Raw genomic sequence first — 24415 nt, forward strand, 5'->3', positions numbered from 1 at the left:
ACCTAGGACAAAAGAAGTCATCCTTTGGAGTGGTGTGTTTCCAGTGTGCCAAACTGGAGGGAAGGGCTGCACACACAGGCACAGATGATGAAACTTGTCATGAATGTCCATCTTCTTGTTTGTGTCAAACTCTCCAATTATTTTAATAATAACAGAAGGAGAAGGAAAATCAAATTCCAACATTAAAAACACACCTTAACATTTCTAATGTTTTCCTTAGGAAGAATGAAGTTAGGCAAGTATGCAATAGCTTGGATGTAACCTAAGGAAAGTCATCCTTCCACGAATATCCTTCCAAAGATATTATTTCTTGCCATATATTTCCTTTTGTTAAGATGTCCTCTCTAACACAAATCCATTCCTAAAGCTTTTCAGTTTGTACTACTTAAGAATTTTATTTTGACCATTTCTACTTGGGACCCCTACATATTGGTCATATTGGTTTAGAAAGTGGCTGAGAATGAGTGGACTGAAACCAAAAGAAGAGGAACAAAGTAATACTTTGGTTGTGGAAGCCTTAGAGGCTGCAAGAAAGCTGAAAAACTACAATTACATTACAAGGAGAGTTTAAACCTGCTCCTAGGTTGGGCTGGCAGCCACAGAGATGTATCCTGCAGCTGAGACCAGTACTCCACAGGGGTCCTTTGTTGGCCAGTTCCAAAAACCAGCCTGATATAGATTTATATTTCACCTGTAAACACTGAAGTCTCAAGGAAACACATAGAGAAAAAAAGTTTTTCTTGAAACACACAAAGTTCTCACAAGGCACAATGTTTTTCCTTTGGGAAGAAATAGATGTTAAAGCCTGAAAAAATGCTAACTAAAATACTATATGTATATAAAATAAATACAAGAATATGTTATAGAAATAAACATAAATATGGATACACTTGCATATATACAAACACCCACTCCCAAGCATATAATTTTCAAACATTTATTCCTCAAAAGCTAAATTTTGACGAAAAAAGCTAAGTTCAAAATAGGCTGTTTAGCAATAGGAGTTTTTGAAGTGCAGAAACCTAGATGCTCTTAAAATTCTGTAAACAGAGGAAAATGAAATGTGGAATTCTCATAAGACTTCTCAAAGTCTATATGAATATTATGTTCCAAATTATTACCTTTTTTAGCCAGCTGGTTTTTTTTACCTCAAAAGTCAAGCACTGTACATTTTCCTCAAAACACAATTTTCCTCAAAACAAAAAACACAACAACAAAATTTTAAGCAAGCAAGAAATGTCAGAAATCAGGAGCCAGTTCTTTAAAGATGAACAGCTATAAGGCACCCATATACCAACACAACATATAATCAACATTATGAATGGAAAAAACCAGCATACTACCATTTTCACATACAATTTGGTAGAAAAGGTAGAAGCCACCGTATTTCTGCATACTCACTAGTTTTGCACTGACAAATGCGACAACCATTTTGGTCCAGTTTGAAGCTATAGATACAGTCTTTTTCAGTCAAAGTGCAGTTCACCAAAGCCTCACAGGTGGGTGGACCTATTGTGATATACGTTGGTTCTGGGGGTAAGAAACAAAAAACCACATAAATTTAAGACTCTTGCATATTTTAATTAAGTTCACAAAAATCCATATACAATGTAACAGTAAAGAGAGTAATTTTAATTACTTTTGTTTCTGATTAATATTCTGGGTACTTTAGAAAAAATTCAATAAACAGACTTTGTTTCAAATGTACAGTCAACAAATACAGCATGAAGCTGCAGAAAATTTTTGACGTATCTAAACAGAAAAGAATTACCACTTTTTGTTTTTTGTTCACTATGAAATCAGCTTTTCTGCTCATACAGTTTCAAACTAAAAGCAAAATACTTATTTTGCCCACTTTTCTCCAGAAGTGTTTAATCAAAATTTCATGCAGATTTTTTTCCTTTAGAAACTGAACAGTTTCTCTAAAACTGAATTGATTGATACTACTAAGCTGCACATCAAACATGTAACTCAGAAGTCAAACCTTTCTCCATATGAATAACATCACATCTGCTGAAATTTACAGCAGAAGAGACTCTGAATACCAAAAGGGAATGTAAGATGCACTGCATGTGAAAGATCTCTGGAGAGCATTTATCATGGTTATCTATTAAAAACATCACTTTTTACACTCTACTTTGCAGTCCCAGATTATGCTTTCTGAGGTTGAGGAGATTATTGTCGATTGTAAATTATTTATTGACAGTATAATACTTACTTTTTGACACCATTTAAATATGCTGGAGTATGAAATTTGTTTTGATACATAGGGTAGACAGAAATAATAACATGCTCTAGTATAGAAAGTTCTTAGAAAAAAAAATCCAGACACTTACAGAGATAACAAGAAACCTCAAAATGACCATCATAAAACAGGATTCAGGAGGAAAGCAATACCTATCTTTTCTTGAACAATTTTTTGCTCTCTGAGACTATTTTGTGTTTTTCATAGAGCTCAGGCACTGAAGAACCAGTGAGTTCATAGTTATGAGCATTATTAACAATATACAAAATATTCAGGAAACAAAAACTGCCTGATTTAAAGAACTGTGAACTTTGTATAAATCTGAATTTTGTATAAACCTGAACTGTGAATTTTGTATAAATCTTCATTTTTTGAGATGGAAAAACGGAGTACACTTTAACAGCCTCAACTGTTTAAGTGTACTCTGTTTTTCCATCTCAAAAAATGAAGATTTATACAAAATTAAGTTTAAAAAGCCTTCCATATCTAAAGTGATCAATTGTGAAAATACGGAGAAATTATATGGAGTGGGGGTGGCCACATGTTGCCATCTTTCATCCTCAGACCACAAATTTTGCTGGTTTTGCCCATAGGCAGCTAATCTTTACTTTCAAAGTAAGGGTAAAATATTACTCACTGTAGATTAAGTTGTTAGAAGTATCACTGTTCAACAAAATACTGATTTCTGTGCCTATTGGCTACGTTCCAGCCCACAGCTTTTGCACCCATGCCTTCCAGTCAACTGAAAATTATCCTATTACAAGAATGAACTTTTCTGCTTTCATTGTCTTTCACAATTTTCAGCTTTCATAGCTTCTCTCCAGCCTTGCTCTTCCCAGCACAACAGTTTATGCAGGCAATGAACGTTTTTAATCCTTTTAAAATTAGGTCAGCTAACTAGAGTTTGGAATGAAAAAACTGCAGTAAAGACACTATAATTAAGTTAGATTACTTCAAACTCATCTCAGAGGTCATGGTTCAGATTATGCACTTGCTGAGTAACACTCAAATTCTCTTGCTTGTATAATTTCTCTTAGAAAAGTAGCAATACACTTCAAAATATATAGAACAGTAACAACAGCTTTGTTCATGCACAAATGAAGTCTGCATAATGGCATCATGTCTCTCTAGATCCCCCAATTATCTAAATTATTTTTTCTTTTTTTTTTAATTGGTAGGGATTTAATATAAATAGCAAGTTTGGAGATCAAAGGATTGGTTTCCATCAAGTCTTCATTTCACAGCTCTGAGTTTGCACGTGCAGTGTAGAAGAATAGCCAAAATGAGCAAACTATTTCAAAATCCATGGATTTTCAAGCTACAGTTCTTTTAGTCTAAATGAACTCTCTGTAGTTCTTTTCAAATTCACTTAATAAAGTATCTGACTAAAGTATTCATGTCTAACACTTAACATTTGCAACTTCACCAAGCCATTAGTTTAGGAATCATGACCATATTGCTGTATAGCAATATACACCAATAACATGGTAAACTCCATTAATTAATCCTGGCTGTATAGGCCTCTGAGTATATAAACTAGTTCTGCAACCAAACTGATTTTTAGCATCGCTCCATTCTCTAACTGAAATATCCTAAACATGCAAAAGGCCAGAATGCAAGAGCTACCCTGAAGCTACAGTCAGGTCACTGCTCAGCCCCCCCAAACCTTACACTTCAATTGACAAAAAGGCCACAGGAATCTTGTACTCACAGGTAGCTAAAACCAGTACAAATCATATGAATCATTACTGCTGCCCAGAGCAAAGTTCACTGACAATAACACAAGCCAGAGAATTGCAGGAGACTGTTTTACCATCTGACTGCAGGTGTGAGGTAAAACATGTCGATAAAAAAAAGCAAAAAAACCTTACTGAAAGTTGAGCTGCAGGTTAGTTAGTATTCATTGATCCACTTGGGTGTAAACTAAAGCTAGAGAGAAAGAGGACTGTGTTTTACTCCCTATCATTAAAGTCTACTCCTCCAGATAACTTCCCTATAATTGCAGGTGTAACTTAACATCTAGGGAAACCATCCATAATTTTATATATCTATCTATCTGTCTGTTGTATAATTTTTGGTGACTTTCCAAAACTAAACATCTGTATTTTGATGCTCCTTTGCCTTGGACACATGGACACAATTTTTGTGCCTTTGATAGATGCAGTAATATGGTATTTCTTATAAAGGATGAAATTAAATGGTTGTTATATTAATTTGAAAAGTTTTTGTTCATCCTCTATTCATTGTGTTTTATTATTCTGTTACCTTCCATTTTTGGCCCTACTTTCAGCATCCTCACTGTTTTCAGTCAAGCTTACAAATCTGTTTTTTTTTCCCTTCTCTCCCTAAAGGTAAGCCCTGAGATACAGTAATTTTATATGCATGCCTGCTTCTCAATGAGCTGCAAACAGAGGACAAAAGAAATAATTTCATTCCCTACCCCCACATGTGCAAAAATGCAGCCAGGAAAAAAAAAAAAAATCAGGCCTTTTCACTTCACTAGACAAGACTCAACAAATAAAGCCAGATCTGCTCTACCAGACTTCTGGCTATTTGAATAGGCAAGCAGTAGCTAAGCTTGAAAAAGCATGTACCACCACACGATCTGAACTGGGCTTTCACTGCTGCTCTGGGTAGGAACGGCTGAAGAAAGATCCAGTGCACAAATGCACAGACAATGGGTGGGAAAAAGGGGTGCTGTTTCTGCCTGTGTGCTTTACCAACAATACAACCCTACCATAGAAAGAAAGAGAGAAGGAAATAAAGAGAAGGGGATTGAAGAGAGTCTGGATGAAAACAATGGATTATTTAATGGAGCACAGATTTTGCTGATGCCAAGTGCTTATATATAAAGGCAGATTCCTACTAGAACACCCTGTTCCCATATATCCTCTCTGTTACTTTCTCTGCTGAATTTTGGTGCAAATTATTATTTTGCTTGCTGTGAGGTTGATAGAATTAGAATTAAGTCTTTACAATGCCATTTACTTAAAAACAACTTCAACGATTTTAAAATCTACAGCAGTTATTTCAGCTGCTGGTGGACTGTCACTATAGGACATGAAACAACACAAACGCACACACTGCTGCTCTCAAGGTGAAGAAAAAAGGGAAGTTTATTTTCTGACTCCAACATTTATAGTTTTCCAAAAGTGCCAGTGTATTGGAGGGTGACAGTGCCACCTCTCCAATGACAATGGACAAACCAACAGTCTATTAAATTTCACCTCTTCCATAAAAGAATGCAAAACAATGAGTTATTTACAGAAAGTGTATGAGAAAGTTCATTACAAGAATGTAAACATCAGAAGGCTTAGAAAATCTTTAAAAAAATCAGGGCAACAGTGAACCTTCAGTCTGACTAGTCCACTGAAAAATACTACAATATGTGATCAAACCCAGAATCTCATCATTCCAGCTTGAAATCAAACTGCATTTATGATGCAAGAAGGGTGGCATTCAAGAAATGTCGGGAGCTAGCTTTGTCCTTAAGGACATATATTAACCATACCAACACAAAAACTGGTTGTAAAAAAGGTGGTATCATAGTAGAATAGTATTTTCACTGATTTTTTCCATCTAGAATACTTCTGTAATATGAACAAAACCAACCCCTACACCCCTCATTCTTTGATTTCTAAGACCTCCCACTTCTCCTGAGTGATGTGACACAGCTTGTAGTACAAAGAGCAGATATTTTCTTCTGTTAACAATGTAAACTACTATAAATACATGCAAAAGAACAAAAGATGGTCAATTTGGTCTAGTACTGAGCCCTAAATTTGTTATACTGAGGTATTGAGGTACTAAGATACTGCTCAAATATTCAGATATGGAGAGAAATTGGTGCACCCATGTTTCAGTGGAAGCAGGGAAAATTTGTTTCTCGGGATTACAATTTTATTATATACATAATTTGATAAATTATTTTTTTAAAAAAGGAAGAGAATGAAAACTAAAATATGGCATTGACTGCTAAAGCCTTAGAAAACAAATTAAAAAAAGAAAAAAAACCAGGGACAATTTAAAATTTATTGCAACCTTGTTAACTTCTACTGTTAAAAAAGGATTTAATTATATATATTATACAAAAGACAACTAACTAACTAAATACCATCCTTCTTAAGTGTGGAACCAGAATGAAAAATTATACCCATCTTCCTATCATATTCTTAGTTCAAAATCTGAACTCTAGCCATAGAGTTTGTATCAGAAAGCAAAGAGAGATTACACTTGACTACTCTTCTGCAAAGCCAAATATACTATGCGAGAACCAAGAGTTGAGTTTTGGTTTGTGTGAAGGACAAGAGGCACCTGCACCAGCAGAAGCAGAGCCTGCAGGTACAAGGAAGTGATGGTTTCCCTCCATTTAGCACTTGGAAGCCTACAGCTGGAGCAGCGTCCAGCTTTGGGCTCCTCGGTAGAGGAGAAACATGGACACAGCTGAGCAAGTACGTGACAAAGCCCCTGAGCTGGCCAGGGCTGGAGAGGTGGCACAGGAGGACAGGCTGAGAGACAAAGCAGGGCTTGCTCAGCCTGGAGAAGGAGGGTCAGGGGCCATCCTACTGCTCTCTACCACTCCTTAACCCCAGGGTACAAAGACTACAAGGCCCTGCCAATCTTGGAGGTGGCTCCAGGCTAGGATGAGAGGCAAAAAACACAAACACAGAATGGGAAAGGACAACTTGATAAAAGCTGTTTTGATCTTTCTTTTGAACCACATGGGTCATCAAACTATGACATGGTCATGGAGACTTGTGCAATCTCCATCCTTCAAAATATTCAAAATTTAACTAGGACAAGGCCTTGACATCCTTCTGTCACTGGACCGACTTTAAGAAGGAGATAGAACTAGAAAAATCTCTGGTGGTCCTTTCCAACTTGCATGACTCCATGAATTTCACTTTCATATAAACTCAGGACACTTCCAGTTAAAGCAGCAATATCCTTGATGAATCCTAATCAAGGAACTGAAATCAGAAGATAAATATTTCAATTTCTGATGATTTCTGTATGCTTTTGCCAAGTACTGATTACCTATTTTTTGCAAAGTAAGTACATGTTTGCCTAACACTATCTTTCTGAATCTACTTCACGACTTAAAAACTAGCTTTTTCATTCAGGAAGCAAAATTTCTTCCAGGTGCTTGTAAGAGCAACTCTCTGTTAAGAATTATTTAGTAACAGCCACAACCAGCTTTAACCAGTATCATTTTTTTTGTTCTCCTTTAAGTTAATACATTATGCAGGCTTTACCTCTCAGCAAGGTATTTTTATTATTAATATTACTCTCTTTGCTTTGTTTCATTTGGAATGCAATATTTTAACTCCAAAAAGGTTTTGTTTCATAGTTTCAGTAATATCATGTGAGGAAAATAGCTACTCCATGGTTTTACAAAATTAGTTGTAAGTAGGGAAGTAACTATTGTATTCTAAGCTCTTCCTCTGTGAGTAAGCTCAACAGAATAGGATTCTAGGATGTCCAACATCTCTTTTGTTCTCATAAAATGAAAACCTCTTCTGGGGGAAAAAAAATTAATAAAAATCAAGTTCTAAACAAGGAGAAAGATCTCCAGCATGAATAATAAAGAACATGCCCATGTTTGGGGAAAGTGAAATAGCTCCCTCTTCTGTAGTAATTCATAATACAGACTACACCTTTAAAAGAAGTAAGTTGTTTTGATCCCATAAAACCAGTATCGAATGACTTAAAGAAATTAAAAATCAGTGCATTCAAGCATTTACCATAAAAAAAAAAGAAAAAAAAAAAAAACCCAAACAAACTGTAGTCTAACTTTTTATCTAATGTTTTAAGTGATAACTGGCTCAAAACTGGGCCTGAAGGGTGTGCTGCTCAACAGCCTTTCATTCGAGTCTGCATACTTGTTTAAATTTTGTCTACTGTCCAAAAAAGTTAACTGCAGCCTACTAAGCAGCAGCATGTGTGTTTACTTAAGCTTCCTGTAAAAACATTCATATCATTCCAAGAGTGACTAAATGTTTTCCATCCTCATAGTTCGCATTCCAGCCCTCCCCGCCCCTCCAATTCATTACATGAAAAATATCAGTCCTGAGTCCTGGGCTAAAGAATTTCCTTCCTGGGTTTGAAATACCTAATGCCTCACAGGAAATTTTTTCCCAGAATTTAGCTGTCTGTATTGGCTATCAGGGTTCAACAATTCAGCATCACATAACAATTTATAAATGTTATGCAAGGACTTAGGTGATACAATGTTCTAATGTCACAAGTAACTCTGAAAATACACTCATTAATATACCTCCAAACACATAGTTCAGCTTGGCAGCCTTTTGTCTCAAATTTTATTCATGCTGCCAACCTGAAACTACTAAAATATGTATTTTTTCTTTGAAAGTAACCATTATGATCAAAGACTATTGCTGCAGAGTAAAGAAGCTGGGGATATACATACATGTCTTTTTTGCAGTGATGCAATCAAAATACATACTTTCCACTCCCAAAATGTGAAGTTAAACCCTTTTGTCTGTAATAATCAATTCTAGCGGTTTTTTATTTAACAGGCATGTCAAATGAATTTAAATGCTGATAGGATTTTTTTTTGACAATTTTCAGTGGAAGGGCACTAAGAAATGACCACCCTGTTGAAGCAGAATCAATTAACTCTATCAAGAATTGTTAAAATACATTAAAGAAGGCCATTCATTTATTTTTACTAGGTGAAGATAAACACTAAATTAGTGTACATCTGAGGCAAATCTATGAAAACCATTGGTGCTGAATAAAATGAAGAGGATCCATGAGGTTCTTCATAAGCGAGACACCCTCTGAGACATATTCATTAGGATTCTCTGGTTATTTATCCTTTCAGCAGTCTTCCACTGAATTCAACAATGAATCAGTGAAAACCAAGAAAACGTTATTCCATACTCGTAAACTCTTCCTGAATTTCACTGGCTTGCCCTGGCCAGTTTGGTTTCATCACACAGTGGTTCCACAGGCTCAGCTGCCTTCTCTAGAAGCACCATACCGAATCATGATCTGGCAAACAGAAGCCCAACTCTGCAGCGTGGCGTTTGCATCCCTTAATTGACTTTCATCAAAGGGCTGGTTGGGAGCTCCAGCACTGCTGCCAAACAAAAACTTACATTTCATGCTCTAAGGAGGACTCTGGGCCCACGCCCCGTGTCAGTGAACACTGCTCACTACCACTGACTTCATCCTGAATGAATCAAATTTCTTTTCACTGGACTCTGCTGCCTGTTTTTACTTAATGAAGTGCTAGACACGCTAAAGGAACTGAACCGAATTACATCTCAGCTAGAGCTTGGATTCCTTTATTGATGAAAATGTTAATTTCTTTTTGTGAAGATAAAGTGTCAGCCATAATGACAGCAAAGTACTGTGGGTCTTATTCATGAAAATCCTCTGAGGGGATTTTGTTTAACACTTAATTTCTCATTCACAGCTTATGCTGGCACCCAGCCACTTGTACCTGAGGGCTCTCTTGCAGAAGGACATGCTGTGAGATAACCAATTACTGTGTATCAGCTTTCTCTATGAATAGCCTGAGCCTCTGAGAGATCCAAGGGAATAGAAACAACCACAGACCTCCCTAAAGGACATTTTTGGCATCAATGCCAGTGCTGAACACTTGTATTTATTATCTTGTTTTAAAAAAATAAAATCATACTATCCTAACTGATATTTGCTTCCCGTGAACACAGCTATTATTCCAATTTGCAGATGGCTGTCCTCAGATGCAGACGGCCTGAGGGAAAGAGTTTTTCCTATCACTGTAGCTTCTTTAGTATTATTCCCATGCTATTATTTATTCATATGGTATATTCCCTCTTTTTTTGGTGAAATTTGTTAAAAATGGAATTGCTATTTAAACCACTGTAACGTTACTTAGAAAGCAAAATTGTTAGCCCAGCAAGAAGCAAGCAGTAAGCAGCAGTACTAACTGCCAATTTAGCTGATTGCCAATGGATCTGGTTAGCTGCAATGGAACAGGAACCCTGACCAGTCCCCATCAAGAGCTGGTCTGAGCCAAAAGAAGTGTGAGCACATGTAAAAATTTTGCAGTCCCTTATGGCACTTGAAAAACCCCTTTCTCCCCTCTACCTAGCTGTCTGTTTTAATCTGAAGAAATGTGATCCTTTCCTTATGCTACAAAAATAAGCCATTGGCTCTAAAACCATGGGGAAAGCACAGAAGGCCAGTATGATTGCCTAAGCCTTGGCTCTTAATGAAGAGAAGTCGAAAGAGAAAACAAAATAAACAGAAAAATAGATAATAGATTAAATAAACAAAGTCAAATCCCAGAGGCCCAATATCATTACAGGAGCTATAGAAGCTATATAGAAGCATCCATCAGAAGCTTAAAACTAACTAACTATTTGTCCTGGATCCACAGAAGGGAATGGACCTTCTTTTCCCAGCTGTCACCAGAGAAAGGAGGTGCATGTCCTCAAAAGCTGGGTCAACTGAAGAGCTTGAGTATGGGGACAGGCCAAGGAAAAAGAAAGGTCTTCCCCTCCACACTAACATGTCTCAATATGCCTTTGTCTCCAATTTCATGCCTTTTCTGTGGAAAGGCTTTGTGCCTCTCTCCCTATGGGAACAGCCACCACAGTACCCAGTCCCCTGCATCATATATTGGGTTTTTATTACTAAGCCCATGGGCTTTAGTGTGTCAGGTAACTGGAAAGAAGTGATTTAAGTGGACATATTGTATCAAGATGTCTTGCCAAAAGGGTTTTGATGACTTTGATGTTTCGTTAAAAAGACCCCAAACACCCTCCCCCCTCCAAACCCCCAGCTATGTATCAGGCTCTGTATTGGTAAGCTAGAGCCATCACTCACATGAACATTGAAAACTACACGTGAAATACCAGTACTGCTTTCAGTTATGCAAGCAATTTCCTGAGCAAATCTCTTTTCACTAAAGCTGAAAATACAACTGCCATGCCCTGAACACAACAAAAAGACAATCTTAGTCACAACATGCCATAGAGGAAATTTTGTTTTCTTGAACAACTTTTTGCCTTCCTCTAAATCCCATCTTTTTTTTCTGTAATCCAATTCCATTCTTTTTCTGTCTTATCTTTTTCTTTGCAACAACCTTTTAGTCACTTGAGGGCTGCTATGCTCACATTCTGACTTCATAGTTTTATTTTAAGCTGAACCAATCCAATTTACTCAGTCTGTCTTCTACAAATTTTGGACTGTGCTCATAGCTCTCCAATGCTTTCCAGCTTCCACCCTTATCAGAGAAGCAATGTACAGAAAAGAATCAAGTACCTACCTACTACTATGTCATCCAGGGGCATACCCACCCACAGGAAAGAGAGCCAAAAAGATTACTTCAGGTCTTGTGAATTCTCCTCCTGATTTTAATTTCAGTATGGTATTTACCTTCTCAAGGACCTGTTTATCCACATTCAACATGTTCTTTCCCCTTAATCACAAAACCTCTCCTGGAAAGCTGCTATTTAACAATCACTCTGGTTCAGGACTCATGAAGAATCTCCTCCAAGCATGTCACATTCCACTAAGGGGAAACCCCTGTTCTTTTGAAATAGATGATCCAGGACAGAATTAAGCCAAACAAGGCAAATATTATATCTGAGAACCGTTTATTGGTAATGAAAAGGGCGATGCTCAACTAAACAAGAATAGGAAAGACAGGAAAGGAAGAAGGAGAAGGAAAAAGAAAGCAGGGGGGAGAGAGAGAGAGGGGAGACAGAGAGAAGAAGCGGGTGTTCCCACCAGAACTGGGGAGTGGGAACTGCGCTGTCGGTGTCCGTGTGCAGGCGGGGTGTGTGCGAGCTGCTGGCTGGGGAGCCTGTGCAGCTCCACAGGCACAGCTCCCACGGGGATGGCACTGCACACCAGGGGTGTGGGCATGGGGAGGAGGCCCAGAGCCCTGCCCAGGGCTGCAGCAGGGATGGTGGTGACAGCCTGGATTGGTGACACAGGGTTGGGAGCAGGTGGCTCAGGCAGGAACACAGTGGGGCCGGACAGGTGATGGCTGGAGCAGGTGAGGAAGGTGGAAGTGGTAGGATGGGACACAGGAGGTGGTCAACATGTGACCAGCCAGCAAGAGGGAGAGTGAGCAAGAGCAAGCAAAAAGATTGAGGGGAAAAAAGAGGCTAGCAGCTTGTGACACAGTTACTTTTACAGCCCCAGCTCCCCCCAAGGTCTGCTCGCTGGCAGGAGACCACTGGCCCAGCTGAACATTTGACTGCAGCGCACTGGTGACCTTTTGGTACCCGACTGGAGAACCTCTCTGGAGGACACAGTGTCCTTGGTGGTCTCCTACTGACCGCCTATTCCATGTGAGACATAAAATGGCTGTCAGGCAAAGTCTCCCTAGAGACAGGGCTTTTCTCCATCTTCTCCTAGCTGCCTCCTGCAAGTGGCACATGTGCAGCCCTTCCCCCATATACCTCCGGTCAAACAATGTTGAGACAAAAATCAAAATTAATCTGGTTCCTCACAGCATAGCATGCTGTATTTTCTCTTGTTGAATTTAGTGAGCATCTTTCTGTCAGTTCTCTGCTTTAAAACATATGAATTCATACTCTGCCTTCTAAGACACTGGCTGTTCTTTTTAGCTTTGTTGTCTATAGATAAAATAAATTTAGCTTTGATCTGAGCTAGTAAAAACATCAAACAGAGCTGGTAAAGATACTAGTGGATATCAGCTACAGTACAACTCCAGAGAGGCTGCCCGCAGATTTGAAAATTAAATCCATATACAAACCCATTGTATTGGCACACCACATCCATAAATACCCCTCTTCTTCATGCACCTACTCCCCCATGCTCCTGTCTCTTCCTCCTCATCAATCTCTCCAGGGAGCTCCAGTGTAAAGCCTTTCAAGAACCTCACTCAGCCTCTCCTTCCAGCAGCAGCAGCAGGCAAGATTGAAGTGAGGGGAGCAACTGTTACCATCTTCCCCAGCAAATCCAGGGCAAGCATTCAGGAAATTATACATTGCAAACCACTCTGGGCATCCAATCAACGTGGGAACATGTATTGCATAGCACACACAGGATATACACCATGGATACATATACAGCAGCATGTTAGGAAGAATTAAAAAAGGTATCTGTGAAGAACAGATACAAATCAGCTCTATATAGTAACAGAAATATCACAATTGCTCCATCTTGGTCTTTAATTTAGAAAAGTGCCAACAGCTGATTTTATGTAACTTTAGTCTCTACAATCCTCACAGCCTGGTTTTCTCACTGTGCTAGCAAGAACATCAGGATTTCCTTCATGAGGCAATAGGAATGTTCTAGTTTGTTCTGAATTTACTGCATTCAAAGGCTGAATACATTTGTGTGCTGACACACTGTGCTCATATTTCAAGAATCTTTGTACATGGAATTTCTACTATGTTATATGTGATCTCTGGCAGCAAAATTTTTTGTAAGTTAATCCAAGAAAAAAATTATCCTTATGAAGCTGCTGGAATGTAAACTTATCTGGAGGAACAAATATGTCCTGCATTGAAACTGATTCTAAACCAGCCAAGAAATAACTGAATTGGCAGAACTGCAGGTACTGCCGCATTTAGATCAAAGACAGAGAGAAAGAGTCAGGAGTGACTGATACTAATAACCTTTTACTCTGGATGACCCACAGCCAGGCCAGATCCACAAGCAGTTTTGATTAGAATTTTCTCATCAAATCCTAAATTTGTCTCACAAATCCCTGTATCCCTCAACACTCAAACCAAAATATGCAATAGAAATATCTTTGACTATATGCTTTGGTTTGCATATTAAAGAGCTTATATCTGACATGCTTAAAGTAAGCTCACACTATTGAAGCCGGCTGCTGGAAGTGAGTTCTCTTTCAAATGTAAATAAAAGTCCAATGAGAAATAAATGCATGCTTAAAAATAGTGATAAGCATATAAAATGTCTTCCTTATTATTCTTTATCTAATACTTATTTCTAAATAGAAACATGGGCCTGAACTGGTCTATCAGCCACTAAACTGACTAAGATAATAGGGGGTTTTCAGCAAGTCCCACTCTTCTTCCTGCTTTAGATCTGATCTAACATGCAAGTAATTATTTCCTACATCCTGCATTAGTCTCCACAAAAAAAGTGAAAAAATTAGTGCAGAAAGTAAGAGCTACAGCTGAATCAAGAAATGTAGTATACAAGCAAGAGCGAAAAAGCAAAGTGTATTCATGACGCAATTACATAATACAACTTTTGAAAAGAAGTAATTTTAAACTAATCTGCAAAAATGATGTTATTTCTCTAGGGTATATACTCTTTTTGAGAGTGTTGATATGTTGAGATGCGAGTGAGAACTGGAAGTCATTCAAAAGAGGAGCGCAAAATGAGGTATTTTTATCTTTACAATCAGTAGTAAACTACTATTTCAAAATCAGCTGCAAAGTTTACATTATTTTTGCCCATTTATTGAACATATCACTAAAACACACTGCTTTTTCTGATAACTCACATAGTTGAAAATATGACACTTCTATAATATCACGATGCCAGACCTTTTCCTCACTAGATAAGAAGTCTGCTTCTCTTTCCTGAACAGTAGGAAATTAGAGAAGCAGAAAGATGGAGAAACCAAACTGGAGACACAGACAGTCAATGCTTCTGCTCATACAGTGCACTGCAAAATTCAGGTTAAGCTGTGGGTATGTAAATGCAATGAGGTGGTATGCAGAAAAGCATCAAATGGCTGACAATCCATTTTAATTCCTCTTTAGGAAAAAATGAGCCTGGAATTTACTTCATTGCTTGTAGCTCCATTAAAATGTACTGCACATCTTTTTCATTAGAATCATTAAAATCAAGGGATTGATTTCTGAGCCAGCTTCCCAGCCTGGACCTTATTCTCCCCTGTTCCCACCACCCCTGCAGGTCATGGACAGCATGGTGAGCATCAGCAGCAGAACTTCATCAACCGAAACAATGCTCAGGAAAAAGAGTGAGAAGCTGATATAAAATGGGAAGGAGTACTGATCCATGCAGCTTACCTGTTTAAGAGAATAGAGATGTCAGATGGCTGGAGGATGGCAGAAACAAAATAGCATTTTAGATGGGACTAGGTTGTCATTAAAATGATAAAACTAAAATGTGGGAAAAATCAGTCGTGCGAAGGAAGTAAAAGTTTTTAACTGTCTTCCCAGGGCATGCATACTTCTCCAGTTCAGCCTTAGAACAAGGAGAAAACCAGAGAACAGGAATCTAAAGAAGCTCCTTGAGCACTGGGTTAGCAAGCGACAGCTGTATTGTAATGAAGGCAGACAGTACTTGTCTCCTACCCCACGCATTAAACTCCAAGTAGAAGCACTACTAATCTCAGATTTAAGGCTTAAGACATATGAAGCTATCTGACCTTGGAGGTGGGCCAGAAATCTACAGCTTACACAGAAGTCCCTGCTGCTATCAGCACACCTTTTTTAAAAAAGGGAATTTTAAGATACACATTCTTAATGTTAAATGCAGACAGTCAACATCTAACATTGTTATTTTTTCCTAATGTTCTGGGATTTTCTTAATGTGTGCTTTCAAAGAAAAATGTTAACAGATTCAGAAAGACACACAGGCTCATGCTTCAAATCAGGTTATACCTTGCTCTATCTAAATCTATCTAAATACTTTTATTCAGACTGCTCATCACAAGGCGTAACAGCCTTGAACTTGTTTGATGCTCCAAAACATGACTCCGAGAGATTTGCTGGTACCCTTGATGGCTCATTTCTCAGAGATTTTTTCATTTGTCATTATTGCAAAATAAGTCTCAAATGCTGAATAACTCCTCACCAAATCATCCAGAGGTGCTTCTTAAAAAGCCAGTTTTTTAAATCTTGGGTTCTAGCACTTGAACTCACTACTGTGTTTTAACAGTCCAATATTTTTTTGATCCTTGAAATAATCCCATATCTCGATTTCTGGAATTAAATAATTTGCAATAGTAGATCATAAACATTTGTTTTGGTTATATTTGTTTGCTGTGGGAGAGGGAAGGGAAAAATATAAGAGAGGATTCAAGTGTTTTCAGATGTTCTCTGACTCCTGGTACCTACATATGCTGAAACTTCAATCTAGCATGAACTAGAAGCACTTATACTAATTGTAGGTTTCACCACTTAGATAATTTCATTACCTTTTGAAAAAAACAAAAAACCTAAACACCAAGGCAAATGTGATGCTTTTAAGCTTAAAACATAGGAAGTTCCTCAAAATACCAGTCAGTATCACTGCCTTCCAGATGATACACTCAAAACTAAATGACTACAATTAAGCATACATCATACAAAGGCTAACATGACAAACAAAAAGGAAGTCAGATTATTTTTTAATAAGACATAATTTAGATGACACAAGGACCTCATTTAAATATTGATACCACAATTCAATTGTGTCAGTTTTCATCCATTTGTACCATAAGTATGTTTGCACTCCATCTGTCACTCACCAAAGCAACTATGAAACAGCTTTTATGGACTTAAACAGTTGTAGCTACATCATCTTCTAAAAGTACAAACATGTTATTGCATAGAATTATGCAGCCTAGTCCAGAGGACCTAACTTGTGTCCTGAGAGCACTGCAGAGACATTACTGTGGTATGTTAATGAAGCACCAGCTTGTTTACTTTGCAACCTTTAGCAATGAAGGATGGAAGCCTATGCTCGACCCTGTGTTTGCTTCCCACGGTTCTTCATAATTAGCTTACATATATATATATATATATGCATGAATTTAATTGAATTATGTCTCATCCATTTTCTCCAGTCTGCAAGAGGAAAATAGGAAAATAGACACATTTTCCTATCCTTCCTTCATCAGAGGAAAGAATCCTCTCAATGTATTAACATGTTGAGAATACTTCCATCAGCCTCTCTCTCTGTATGCCTTCCCAAGCTGGCTCAGACACCTAGCTAATGAGGGGTGACAGCACAGGCTCTGTGATATCCCATCCTGAGGTGATCACTGGGGATTAGCAGCAGTTAACCTGCTTCCTCACAGTGACATTAATTCAGGGCAAATAGTTCAATTCTATACAACTCGATGCAGATTTTACACATTGTATCAAACACCTTCTTCATACCTAGTGATGTGAATTCTGGAGTTAAAGAGCACCTGTAAGAAATCCTTATGCTCCTCAGATTTATCCCAAAAAGTAAGTATGCCAGTGAGCTTACTTGGATGGGTACTGCAAACCAAGAAGGGCCCCGAGACACATGTAGGTATACAAAATTCTTTTTTTTTTGTTTTTAATCAGAGATGGAATGAGAAAAACTTTTACGCTCCAACTCACTGAGCACCCACAAGTGTTTGTGTACTGTGAAGATGGCTCTAGGTCTAGAAGAACTGTTTCTATATTTATCTGGTTTTTTTTCCTGATGAACAGCTACTCCATAAAATGCAGCTCTAAATGCACATTTATATATGCAATTCAAAATTTTTTTCATGTCTCAGTTTGCAAGTCTTCATATTTCCATTGTCAGGCTGGGCAAGCATTTACCTTATAGTTAGGTTAAATCTCAGTCAGTTATACCATATGCATGCATTTCCACAAACAAATGAAAAAGTAATTGTGAAGTTGAAGACTTAATATATCTCCCAGGTAATATCCCTTTTTATAAGTTTCACTGAAATAATTATGTCCAATATCCAACTATGTTGTACAAAGAGATTTTTAGTTGCAAATAAATGACAGTAATGAAGAAGAAAACATGAATAATCCAATTAACGGTAATACCTATAGTGACAAACATTCTGACCTTCTAACTTCTCCTATATTTATTAATAAGGTTTAAGCAAAGCTAAGAGAAAAATTAGCAAATAATGCTGGTCTTAACCACCTCTTTATGCCAAAAGAGTGCCAGGAATTGCCAACATACAGGCACAGTTAAACCACACTGATGTTTTCTACCCTCTGTAATTATTCAGTAACCAGCCAATGCCACACCAGCTTCTTCAAAATTTCAAAGTGAACCAAGAATTGCCAGGAAAGCAGCGACCCTGACAGACCAAATCCGCAAGAGGAGGACTAGCGCTCCTACCTTCGCAGACGGGGCAGCACTCCCCGGGCACCTTGACAGGGTTGAGGCAGCTCTGCCCGCAGGCGGTGGCCACGCAGTGCGGGTCCCCGTTGATGCACTGGCAGAAGGTGCAGTCGTCCTCCCGCCAGCGGTCCCCGTGAGCTTGGATCTGCCCGTTGGCATAGCAGCCAGCAGGGTTATTGACTGGATAAAGTGGGTCTGAAATGAGAGCAATTGCAAGAGCGTGCGTTTTAATTAATGGTTCAATTTTTTTGGTTTTGTTCTTCAGGACAAAATGGTTCTTGGATCTGTTGATTTTTTTTTTTGTACCAACATTTCTAAGTGACCCACTGCAATGACTCCTGTCAGCTCTGCAACACTCTTTTACACCATGAACAAAGATGAGGCCTCTGGCACATTTGTTGCTGAACAGGAAGAGTGCCTTTGAGCTGCACCTCATCCTAGTGTTGGAGACATACTACCTTTTTGAACAGGGTCAGTTTTCAATTTCATTTTGGTTGAAGTTTTGTCTCTTAAAAGCCACAAGTCCCACTTACCTGTTAGCAGTCAAATTAAGATCTGGGTATTTAAGTAACAAAATTTTAGGAGCATACTTGTGTAAGATTTCTCTTAAAGTTCCATGAAAGTCTGTATATGCTACCCCATTTCTGGAAATAAAAGCAGCTTTTACTCTTCAGAAATAATAGTACTCCAGAGATGTGGTAAGTTGCACTGATATTAATAGTTTAAAAATATATACATTATGTGAATGCATACAGATTATCATGGTGGCTAAGAAAAGGTAATTGTCAGGCTAACAAATGAAGTATCTGAGAATGTACAGTACGTAGGTCAGGTTTGCAAAGCAAGCAACATTACAAATTACATAGTAAAGCAAATTTAATATATTAAAAGCAATAAATATACCTGAAAATATCTTTTTTAGCAGACACAAAATATGCACAAGTGATTTATTTTAAGTTAATTTTCCAGGAGTGTTAAAATGGAAGAACTTGGGAGAAATACTGTGTCCTATCTGAAGGAAAAATAAGGCTTGAATGAAACTTGGATTATTGCTTTGGAGTTTTGTCAGTCCCCTTTGGATGGAAGGAAATGCATTTCGAATGTAGATAAAACCTGTAGCAGTGCCAGTAGCTGTTGTCTTATTCAAAGCCCCTTTATGACATTCCAAACATTTGGAGTGAAATGGCACACAACATCATCCCCATCCTGAGATGTACTGATATTCAGAATTTTAGTAAAATTCTGATTAAGCCCAAAACCAGATGGTTGTGAAAATAAGGCATTTAAAAATTAAAATGCTACCTAAATTCTTAACTTTGCACCTTTGATTTTTTTAGTATGATCTTGCATCTGTAAAAAACCAACACACAGGTTTCTGACCTTGCCAAAAATCAAATCATACACAAAGAAATGAAGTAAATTTTATCATTCAACCTATGTACAGGATTCTGATTGACAGAGGAATACAGAAAAAGCACAGAAAAGGCATACAGGACTTGTGCTACTTGCAATAGTCTCTATGCAACTCAAAGCACAAAGTTCCTGGTACCCTTAAAAGGTCAGTAGCATTTATAGCTATAAATTACATCTCCTAATGCTGATGTAGCCTAAAGAACTTTGAGAAAGAACTCCTCCTGGAGTTAAGCCAAGAAGGGCTTTTGCCTGTACTACACAACTCACAACAAATTTAGTACTTCCCATTTTAGAATTCTTGGGGGGAAAAAAAGCTTTTTTTTTTTTATTTCTATAATCAAGGAAATATTTGTAGGAAGCAACTAATCACCTTGACAACAAGCCATGAAATACTCAACAGAAGAAGAGCAGATAGAAAAAAATGCCACTTCTTCACCAACTAGAAAAGCATGAATGGGTGTGATGATATGTTCTGCCCATTTAAAATACATGACCTTGTCAATTGAAGTGTCAACTTTACCCAAGTTATTTAAAAATGGAACAGATCCATCTTTTTTTTTTTTTTTGAGTGTTTAAAGGAACCAGGACAATTATAATATGTTAATGGCACCAGCTGTCTAGGCTCACTTAAAAGAATGCCACTTAATCAAGAGGGATTTCTAGTAAAAACCACCATGTATCTCACTATCCAATCGTTCAGAATCCAGAAGTCAGTCTTCCTTCATTTAGTGCCATAACCCCTATCAGAAGAATACACAACAGAAAGAAGCAAGCCACATAGCACCAGGTGATTTGATGAAGGACCCTGTAACTTGGTATTAGGCCACAGTCATTACTAGAAAAATAAGACTACACAATAACTATATAACATTACCCATTTTAGTCTTACTAAGGACCTGTCTTAAAGAAGAAATTTCCACTGCAGACTAATACACACCAACTCATCACCCTGAAATGAAATGCTATCAGGTTTTCTTGTTGGTCTGATTGAAATGTTGCAAAAATGGAGAAATAAAATTTTATTGTGGTATGATGACATGACAGAAGAGTTTATTGATAAATAATAAGGTAGTTAAATATTTAAATCATCAAAGAGGATAAGGGACATATCTAGATCTGCAAGTTCAATGTGGAAAATCAGCATGTATATAGGACAGATAGAGCAGATATATAGATATATTTATATATTTATATATATTGTCACGATGATTTCATAATGCCAAATCTTGGAATATTCACATATGAGAAAAAATAGTAATTAGAGGAAATGAACCCAAGAGATTTTATATATTCTATGAAGTCAGCAGCTCATACAGCAGTTTTTTCAGGAGTGGATCTGCACTTGGGAGAGTTCAGCACATCAGACATGCCTTCTCTAGACTTTTTCAATCTGTCATTAAATGACAGTATATCACAGATTTATTTTTTTTCTTAGAGCATGAAGGCTCTTGTAAGTGTAGGTCCAACTGCACCAGGAAAGACCAAAAATCTAGGATCCTGCCTTCAAGTATAGTCAGCAATGAATGTCTAGGCCAGGTCTTAAAATCAGGGCAAACCTCTCTGGAATACGTAAATCTACAACATTTGCATTTCAGTTTCTCTACATGTGAACACCATGCGTCAACATGACAAACTGACACTAAAATATGTAAAATATACACCAAAACATTAAAAAATTACAAATACTCTTTAAAAAATTCCTTCCTAACTTCCCCATCTGATATTTTATTATCCAGATTTTGGGTTTACATCTCTGAAGCTTTCAGTAGCTTGTAACAAAACAAGCCATTTTTCACCAGATCCTGTGCTGAGTGAGAAGGTCCAGCTCTCACAGATGTACTTTTATGAAGTATTTTACTTTCTAATTCTCTGCTTGGAATAAAACATGACTACAACGGATCTTTTGGCTTCTTTGCTCCTGCAAAGAGCTACAGGAATAATGATATTAAGGAGACTGCAAAGTGTTTGAAATTCACAGTAGTTACTAGACTCCTCTCCTCTGAGAAGATTTCAGATTTCCTGGTGATTTCACTTATTGAGAAGATATTCCTAAGTCCACATTTAAGCCAAGGGATTGAAAGTGTCTCACAAGCCTTTTGCCTACTTGGTGGCCATAAACTAATCCTCACTGAGGCAAGATCCAAGTGCCCAGCACCACCCCTATCTTCCTCTGCTGGAATTCTGGTTGTATTCTGGCAGAAGATGCCTCCAATACTTTCTAGTATAAGCAATGTGAAATTTCCCAGAGCCCATTTAAGAGGACTGCAGGCCTAGCAAGGCTCTCAGCAGAGCAAAGGAAGAAGATAAGAATGCTGACATCGGATTGCTGTCCCACTGCTTTGCTGTAACTGTAGAGGAAAGAAGTTGTGTGCATTACTCTAGCTGAACAGAATAACAAGGAGGCTGCAAAGCAATCGAAATTTGTCTCAGGGCTACAACTGCAGCTCTGAGATACCTGTCTAAATGTCTGTGCTGAAATTAAAAACAGCTTTTTATGTTGTTTGTCAAGAGGCCCCCCCCTGAAAAAGCACTGCACGCTTGACCATGTCTAAGAAGTAGTGTCAAGGTCAGAGAAGCACTGCAAAGAACATGACAGCACATTCAAACATGACAGCACATTCAGGCACAGCAAAAATGTAGAAATAAACTGAATTATGGAGGAATCTGCAAACTCCAGAAGAACAAAAGCTCAATGAGCTCATTTGTTCATTTCCATTGAACAGGCAAATAGAAAAAATGCAGCAGAATTAAAAGCAGACAGGATTAAGAAGACACTGTACCTTCACAGACTGGGCAGCACTCTCCTTCTGGCACATAGTACCTGTCGCAGTGTAGCTCACCACACTGGGCAGAGAAACAAATAGAGACTCCCCCTTGGCACCGACAAAATCGACAGGCATCCATCCGAAACATGTCTCCATCATAATACTCCATGCTGTTAAATATGCAAGTTGGCTTCACTTCTGAAAGAAGAAAAAGAAAAAAAAGTGTTTTACAGATATTGTTGAGCATGAAATAGTTAAGCTTATGTTGCTACTGACAAAAACAGATGTAAAATAAACAGTTGATTTTTCTTTCATTTTGTAAACTCAAATACAATTTCAAATTTGTAAACTCAAATACAATTTTTAAGTACATGGTATATTTTCTGTTCAACAATGGAAGAAAATAAAATGCTGTTCAAAATAACCTTCAGAGGAACTGTCTACAATTATGTCTCAATTAAGAAACATTAAAACCCTGGAAAAAGGCTGCAACACTGGTATTTCTTTGTAGGTGCTAAATATTTTTCATTCTCAATGAATCTGAAGCTACTTCAAATTTTAGCACATGAAACAATGTTTTTCTGTTTTAAGAAGTCAGTTTCTGATGTTTCTTAAGTGTAATCTTCCTCTCTGTAGGACTTGGCATCCAGGTGGATAAATGGCACTAAAGCTGTCCAACTGATAGGTTAAAAAACCAACCAACCAACCAACCCCCAAACATTTTGTGACTGCATGATCTGTTATGCAGAACTGAACACTTCTTTTTTCAAGCAACCTGGAGGTGTAATAGCCTGCTCACAACCATAGCCCCCGCCCCCCCCCCCCCCCCCCCCAAAAAAAAAACCCAACTCAATTATAATAGTAGTTCAATGATCACTTTAGCATTTCAAAAGCATAAGACGGGTAGTTCTTGTGTGCCTCCATCTACAGCAGAGCCTTGACATATAATTAAAGCCAAACTTTGAGGGAAACTAAGAGCATCTCTAAATTTTCAAGTATTTTGGGAAGAACATTGCTCGTTTACTTTGTTAACATTCAAAAAATAAGGAAAAAAAGATGCTAATTAAACCAATGAAAGTCTGCAGATTTAATCAGCTTTTTCTCATTATTATTTTATACCCATGGCATTTGGTTCCAGATTATGAAGAAGATCTACACAGCATCACAAGGTCTTCATAGAGGTTTTGACCTTGCAGTTACCCCACATTTATGAACCCTCCTCCATCACCTATTTTACAGATACAGTTAAACAGGAAATTGTTTATGTTGCTACTGACAGAGACTGATATAAAAGACAGTTGATTTTTCTTTCATTTTGCCCATTACATTTCATTTCATTTTCAAAGCCCACTCAGTTCAACCAGCCAACTGATCCCCCCCCTTTCCACAACACTGTGCAGCTCCATTGCTTAGGGCTGAATCATTGTGACTCAAGACACTGTAGGAAATACACTCCAAATTTATGTTCAACTATAGCACTTCACATTAGTCATTTGGAAATCATGACTTCACAGTATCCTCTTTAGATTACTCAATTACTAAAGCCCCCTCCCTCCTCACCACTACAGAATAAAATTTTGGTCTCCTATGACACTAGCCCAAAATTTGTGAAAGCAGCCACTTGAAGTACAACAGTATCTAGTCCACCAGTCTGTTTTTTTCAGAAGTTGCAAATCTAGCAGTCTGAAAAAACAAAGGTTCTGCAAACAGGAGCTATTTATTTCAGCAAAAATATTATCAAATACTGTAGGCAAACCCAACATGTTTCATTGCATTTGAAGCAAACAGCAAATAAAAGAAGGGACAATTGTCCATGTTTCTGATTTCTGTAGAACAGATGGTAAAGACTATTTACTTATATATGTAATGCCTAGCCACCTAGAGTTGAAAATTGTGCCCTTTTTATGGTCAGCTGATTTTTCTTTTGCTTAGTGAACAATCTCAC

General features: G+C 37.8%; 1 protein-coding gene across 1 annotated transcript in view; it reads right to left on the reverse strand.

Annotated features, from left to right (window-relative positions):
• CRIM1 (cysteine rich transmembrane BMP regulator 1) overlaps positions 1–24415 on the reverse strand; it is a 173960-nt gene that overhangs the window by 34068 nt on the left and 115477 nt on the right. The window contains exons 6-8 of the mRNA XM_084203268.1: positions 22486–22668; positions 18290–18487; positions 1402–1530 (exon numbers count right to left, since the gene is read on the reverse strand). Coding sequence (XP_084059394.1) covers positions 1402–1530; positions 18290–18487; positions 22486–22668 — 510 coding nt within the window. The remainder of the gene's footprint in view (positions 1–1401; positions 1531–18289; positions 18488–22485; positions 22669–24415) is intronic.

This window comes from Fringilla coelebs, assembly GCF_963513975.1.
Source record: "Fringilla coelebs genome assembly, chromosome: 3".
Classification (NCBI taxonomy): domain Eukaryota; kingdom Metazoa; phylum Chordata; class Aves; order Passeriformes; family Fringillidae; genus Fringilla; species Fringilla coelebs.